The 7,358-nt window shown below is 26.9% G+C and overlaps 1 protein-coding gene across 1 annotated transcript; it reads left to right on the forward strand.

Annotated features, from left to right (window-relative positions):
• Positions 1-6,692: 6,692 nt before the first annotated feature.
• On the forward strand, positions 6,693-7,253 carry LOC125850816 (protein RETICULATA, chloroplastic-like; the record flags this gene model as incomplete). Its single annotated transcript, XM_049530651.1, has 1 exon — positions 6,693-7,253. A coding segment is annotated over exon 1 (561 nt), but the record flags the coding sequence as incomplete, so codon positions are not given.
• Positions 7,254-7,358: the final 105 nt, after the last annotated feature.

Genomic DNA, 7,358 nt, shown 5'->3' on the forward strand with positions numbered 1-7,358 from the left:
ATAATATATTAAATTTTATTATTTTTAAATTTATGATCTCAATTGTCAGTCTATGCCACATTATAAAATGTTCCAAAGTAGATATCAGATTTACAAAAATGTCAATGCCAGCTAAAGTAATAAAATAACATCTAAGGGCATGAACCTATATATGTATATATAAAGCTGAATATAGACAATTTGATGTGACATCTCTCTATGACCAGTATTTCTATTCATCTTTTTTCTCCTTTTTTTTGACATTTTATCTTTGTTTTGTATTTTTTATTTGTATTTTTTAAAAAAAGTATTTATGTCATACCCAATTAATTATGCCCTTTATAACATCCATTACACTAATATAGATTTAAGTAAATGGAAATGGAAGATGAAAAGATAAAAACTATTCATTGTTTATAACTGTTTATAATTATTTAGCCTATATAAAAAATATATATATAGTTGAGCATTTGTAACAAATAAGAACAAATTTCTTCACTTTGGCTCTTCTTCTTCTGACGATGATGATCAATATATGGTATCAACTTTTGTCGCTAAGATGTCCATCAAATTTCTAGGTCATGTGACTTTTTTAACAAAGGAGAAAGAGAGAATATCTCATGATTCTTGTAAAGACATTGATGTAAAGAAAGAGATTATGTATCAAAAAATTCTTTTCAAAATAAAAGACTTTTTGAAAAAATGTTTATTCCTCCTACAAGGAAAGAAAATTCATTGTGGTTGAGAAATTTATAAGAAGGTTGATTAGTGTTTCAAAGGATAAAAAAAATTATTTGGAAAAAAAATAATTCTATTTATGGAATTCGTATCAAATTAGGAGGAGAACAAGCAAAAATTTATTTTGTGATTTGAAAAGAGAGAAAATTAGATATTATTTCTTTCAACCTCATTATTCTTCTAATTTCTTTCTTCTTTTATTTTGTCTTGATTTTTTGTATCTTTAATTAAATTTTTTTTTTCTTATTTATCTTTAATTAAAGTTTATATATATTTTCTTAAAAAAGAATTTAAAAAGATGATCATATTTAGTTCCTTTCCTCATCAATGCTATTAATCTCATAATTAGTGTTATTTCTATTATTTTCTTAATTAGTTTTTTTTTCTTTCATTTAATTATTTATTTGAAGAAATTAGTTAATGTAACTTTATAAGAATCACAAATGTATTTTTACATAATTGATTTGTTATTTTAAATTTTTTTGGATCATTCTTTATCTTAAAGTTTCTATCTATACGTAATAATAAAGCTAAAATAGAAAATGTGGGGGTGACACCTTCTTAGCAATAGATACTTATTTATTCTTATCAATGTTTCTGACATTTTTTGTTATTTTTTCCTTAAAATAATTGTTGCCTCGATTTTTAGTTTTAGTTTTATTTTTTTTAGCATTTTCTAATTTTAAAACACTGAAAAATTTATATTGAAAATTTACAAAATATAAAAAAATGATTTATTTAACTCCTATCATCATCAATATTATTATTAATTTGTTTTACTTCTTTTCTTAATCTTCATTTCATCATTAATGTAATTTATATCATTTTCTTAGATATATATATATATATATATATATATATTTGTGACATTTCTTAGAAGTTAGGATTACTATTTATTTAATTTTTAAAATTTTTGAATTCTTTTGTCATACTAAATACAACATGTTTTATTATAATTACATTTAATATATTAATCAATATGTTGTACGAATGAAAAGAAAATTATCATTTCACAAAAACAAAGGTTAAAATATAATTTATTATGATTAAGGAAAGATAAAATTATTATTCCAATATCCATAACCATATATAATACATTAAAAATTAATTGAAAAGCTGTAAATGGAAAAGGAATCACTATTTAAGGAATAATTATTTTTAAATTTTTGGATCATTTCTTCTTCTAAAAGTTTCTATCCATACGTAACAATAAAGTTAAAATAGAAAATGTAGTGACACCATTCTTACTAATAGATAGTTATTTATTTTTATTAATTTTTTTTGACAATTTTGGTTATATTTTTCTTTAAAATAATTATTGCCTCGATTTTTTTTTTAACATTTATTTTTAATTTTAAAAGATTGGAAATTTTATGTTAAAAATTTTAATAATAGAAAAAATGATTTATTTAACTTTTATCATCATCAATACTACTAATTTTTTTGACGTTTTTTCTTAATCTTCATCTCATCATTAATGTTATTTATATAATTTTGTTTAATCACTTATTTTTTCTTTTTTAACTCTTTTATATATATAAAGTTGGATATGTAAATGATGATGTGACATTTCTTAGAAGTTAAGATTACTATTTATCTAATTTCTCCAATTTTTGAGTTCTTTTGTCATACTAAATACAATATGTTTTATTATAATTACATTCAATATAGTAAACAACATGTTCTAGGAATTAAAACAAAATTATCATTTCAGAAAAATAAATGTTAAATTATAATTTTATTATGATTAAGGAAAAATAAAGATATTATTTCAATATCCCATAACCACATTCAATACATTAGAAATTAATTGGATATAACTGTAAATGGAAAATGAATCACGATTTAAGGAAAATAAATGTTTGCAATACCATAATAATTAAGGAGAGAGTAAGATATTATTTTAATATCCTAATTCGGAACTTTTAATCTACTACTCAATTAAAAATAAAATGCATTTAATAACATGAAAAAGTTATTAGTTTAATATTTTTTCTCATTGTACTAATTCAATTCAATCAAACTTAATTTTAAAGATAAAATAACAGCTTCATTTTAATTGTTGTCAATATATTTCAAAAAATTATCGTGAAAAGGCTTTTCTTGCACCTTATTTTAATTTTCATATACTATTATTATTTTTTCTGTCATTTTTCAATGAATTTTTATTTCGATTTAAAATTTAATGTTTATTCTTAAAACTCTGATGGTACAAATTAAGGTGGAGTAGAATATAATAAATGATGATTCTTCTACTAAATAAGAAGATATAACGAAATTGAAAGGGTGAAGGTTTTTTTTTTTTAAATGGATAGGAAATTCTATTAAGGTATCATTACGTCATTATTCAATATATTTTTAATATAAATTTCATTTGTTGATGCATTTGTTTAGTACTCCCTCTGTCCCTAATTACTTGTTTACTTTTCCTTTTATAGTTGTCTCTAATTACTTGTCCATTTTGACAAATCAAGAAAGAATTTTTTTTTACCTATTATACCCTCAATTAAATGACTAATTACTTTGAAAATTGCAGAACTTTTCATCTACTTCATAATTAATAGGGGTAAAATGATAAACTCACTATGTCATTAATTGATTTCTTAATAAATGTGTCAATTTAAAAGTGGACAAGTAATTAGGGACAGAGGGAGTATTACAGTGTTATTTGACATTATGAGATATTTCTTAGACATTTAAGGAGAATGGTACACCGAAATATATATTATATATTAAAGGATCAACTTCATGCAATGGAAGAATTTGTTATTAGCAAATATATTTTAACTTATTTGATAAAAAATATATTCTTCCTCATTTAATAGATGTAAAATTTGTGAAGCTTTATTTTTTTCACAATCTTCATATTATTAAAACAAATAATAATATTACGATTAAACAACAGAGTAAATATAAAATTAATCAAAAATATTTAATTTAAATGATCGCGCGAAGTGCGGCCAAGTTCTCTAATTTAAAACAAAAAAGTAAAATTTAAATGGGTCTACTATAGAATTCCTAGAAATCCAACTTGAAAAATTATGTTAAAAATGGAAAATAAAAAGTGAAATAAATTTAATTGAGAGTTATCCTTCGTCTGTCCCATTTTATGTGAGACTTTTTATTTCTCGAGAATCAAATAGTTTAAGTTTGACCATAAATTTGCGTATGATATCTTCAATTTTTTTTAAAAATTTGGAGAAATTAGATAAATAGTAATCTTAGCTTCTAAGAAATGTCACATCATCATTTACATATCCAACTTTTATATATATAAAAGAGTTAAAAAAGAAAAAATAAGTGATTTAAGAAAATTATATAAATAACATTAATGATGAGATGAAGATTAAGAAAAAACGTCAAATAAATTAGTAGTATTGATGATGATAAAAGTTAAATAAATCATTTTTTCTATTATTTAAATTTTTAACATAAAATTTCCAATCTTTTAAAATTAAAAATAAATGTTAAAAATAAAAATAAAAATCGAGGCAATAATTATTTTAAAGAAAAATATAACCAAAATTGTCAGAAAAACACGTTTACAGAAAGCAGTACACATTTCAATGTGTAGAAAAAGTAGAAGTAGATGAAGTTACTTTAGTTCATCTTTTTGGTGGGCCTCAATGTACAATTTCTATAGCTTTTAGTCCAACTCTTTAGTGCAATGTTGGTCCTCCCAAACTCCCATTTCTAAATAGGAGTAAAATATATATATAAATGGGCCCAAATGAGGTAGGTAATTAATGGTGTTAAATTGTCCAATAATATAAATTTTAAAGGTACAACCATAAAAGAAGAATGTACAACACTATCAAAGCATATATCATCCAACACATATCATGTGCTAAGTAGTAGATATTCCCACTTATTATATATATAAAAGCAAATAAGTAAGTAATTAAAGATTTAATACGTGTCTGCCAAAGAAAAGGTTGCATACACGTGGCTAGGCAAGAAAATAAAAGAAATACAATGGGTCCAAAGTGAAGGTACAATTTATGTTACTTTTGGTACAATTTCGTGTTGCTTTGTTTGTCCTTTTGGTACAACTTGAACTGCTTTTGGTATGACTTCTTAAAGCTGTGTTAGTCCCAACCCAATAGTACAACTTGAACTGCTTTTGGTATGACTTCTTAAAGCTGTGTTAGTCCCAACCCAAGTGTCACTTCTAAATAAGAGTAAAGTAATATATATATATATATATATTTGGCTGATTTAAATTGCTATATGAATACTTTCCACATTTTAACTTCTTTTTTAATCTAATGAAGACAACTCAATTGTGGTATTAAGATTCCAATTTTGGTCTCTAAGTCAATTAATTATCTCTTTGGAATTTTTAGTACATGAAAATTTCTGGGAAATAAATAAACTGGAAATATCATGTAGGTTCCCTTCTTCTAAGGTAAAGATATATGAACTCATACTGAAATATTGAATCCGTCGCTGGATTTATATTCCTTTCCATGTGTGTCATGCGTGATGCGTATTTGGGAGAAGACTTCTAATTCTTTAAATCCAAATAATTCAAAAATGGGTCAGATGAAATCACTAATTCTTTTTGCTTTCATTAATATGATGTTTAGATGATATTGTGCTCATCACCACACTGATTGATGGTGCATTGGCCTTATCATGAGAATTTCAAGAGCGATATGTTTCATGACAAGCATTACCTTATATTTACTTTTTTAGATAATTCATATAACTTCAAAAGAATCCTTCTTTATAAATCGAGTATATACTGGCCTAGTCGCGATAGGGATGTGTATGGGAATGGTAGAACTAGTCAAAATAGTAGTAGATTTGCTTATTTTGATGGAATGGGTAGATTATTCTCAAGTGATATGTTGCAATTCAATGTTTCTGATATGGGGTTTGGGATATTGAGAAGATTGACTATAGATACTGATGGGAATTTGAGGATGTATAGTTTGGATAACTCGACAGGGTTATGGAAGATGTCGTGGCAAGCTATTGCACAACCTTGTGCTGTGCATGGAATATGTGGAAGATTTTCGATATGTACTTATGTATCGAAGCTTAAATGTACATGTCCTCCTGGATATGAGATGGTTAATGGAAGTGATTGGAGTAGAGGTTGTAGGCCAATGTTTAGATCAAGAAATTTGGAGTCTAGACATGTCAAGTTTGTGGAAGTTCCTAATGTTGATTATTGGGGTTTTGATCTCAATGCCACTGCTCCTTTGTCATTTGAATCTTGTAGGGAATTGTGCTTGGGTGATCCACGTTGTCGTGCATTTGTCTATAGGCGTACTGGGGAGAGATCATGCTATACTAAAGGCATCCTTTTCAATGGATACAGGTCTCCTGGTTTCCCTGGAAGTGTATTCTTGAAACTCCCTATGAATCTAAGTGCATCAGAATCAGGTCATTTGATGCTTGAAGGTACTGATGTAAAATGTGGATTGAGTCCCGAAAACGCTCTTTTTGGTTCTCCTTCTATGTATGTATTGGATTTTAAGAAGGTGAAGTNATTAATGTTCCATGTTTCCTTCTTATGCAACATTGGAGTATTATAAATTAAATTATTGTCCTTATATATGACTAGTGGAGTAATATCAATTAGCAATGATCACAAACCAAAAAATGTATACTATTTCACACCTTTTCCTTCCATTCTGCATCTTTTTTTTAATCAATGTAAACTAAAGGAGAGTATAGTAAAATTGTCGTCATATAGGTCATGTCTCGAGATGAGTTATTGAACTTTCTTATGTATTATTGCTGATGCAATAGTAACATATGATGCTTTCCTTTTTGTGTATATCATCACTCCTTTTGCGTATGCTTTTGATATAGTTCTCACGAAATCTAATCTAAATAGCATTATATATTTTACTTTTTTTTGCTGCATTCTTTCATTTTTAGGCTTTATTTGGGAAATCCCAGAATATTTGTCGACTTTTCTTGTGTTAATTTGAGCAAAAAAATTGTGGGGTTGGTAGAAAATGGCTGGATGTTCATCAGGTATCAGGTTATCTCAGTTTACATCTCTGAAAAATGAAATCTTTATCATGGGGTCCATTAAAGACTCTAACTTTACGTTTGTTAAGAATCAAGATTTTGTGGGTAGGAGGAAAATCGGTTATTTGGTTTGTCAGAAGAATTACAAGTCAAGATTTTTGGTTAAGAGTTCATTGAATCCAGAGGGTAAATCAATATCTGGTGTTAGTATAGAGACAGTACTCAAAGAGAATGATACTTTTTCTGTTGGGAAAGACGTAAGTCTTCTTGATGCTGATAATGGTGGTGATGGGGAGGGAGATTTAGCTGTTGGGAATGGTGGAAATGGGAAATACCCTGGTGGTGGTGGCGGCGGCGGAGGTGGTGGTGGAGGGGACAATGGAGAAGGTGATGAGGAAGAAGATGAATTTGGGCCATTACTGAAGTTTGAGGATGTGATGAGAGAGGCAGAGGCTCGTGGGGCTACACTTCCTGCTGATATGATAGAGGCTGCAAAGAGTGTTGGGATCAGAAAGCTACTTTTGCTTAGATATTTGGACTTGCAGGTAAAACTTGATTAGGTGGAAATGATTAACCTGCTTACAAAATGGTTTATTGGAAATGTGCATTTTGATTGTATTTTTGATTGGCAATTCGTCTTTTCGTGAATG

Source organism: Solanum stenotomum, unplaced genomic scaffold (assembly GCF_019186545.1).
Source record: "Solanum stenotomum isolate F172 unplaced genomic scaffold, ASM1918654v1 scaffold19591, whole genome shotgun sequence".
Lineage (NCBI taxonomy): Eukaryota > Viridiplantae > Streptophyta > Magnoliopsida > Solanales > Solanaceae > Solanum > Solanum stenotomum.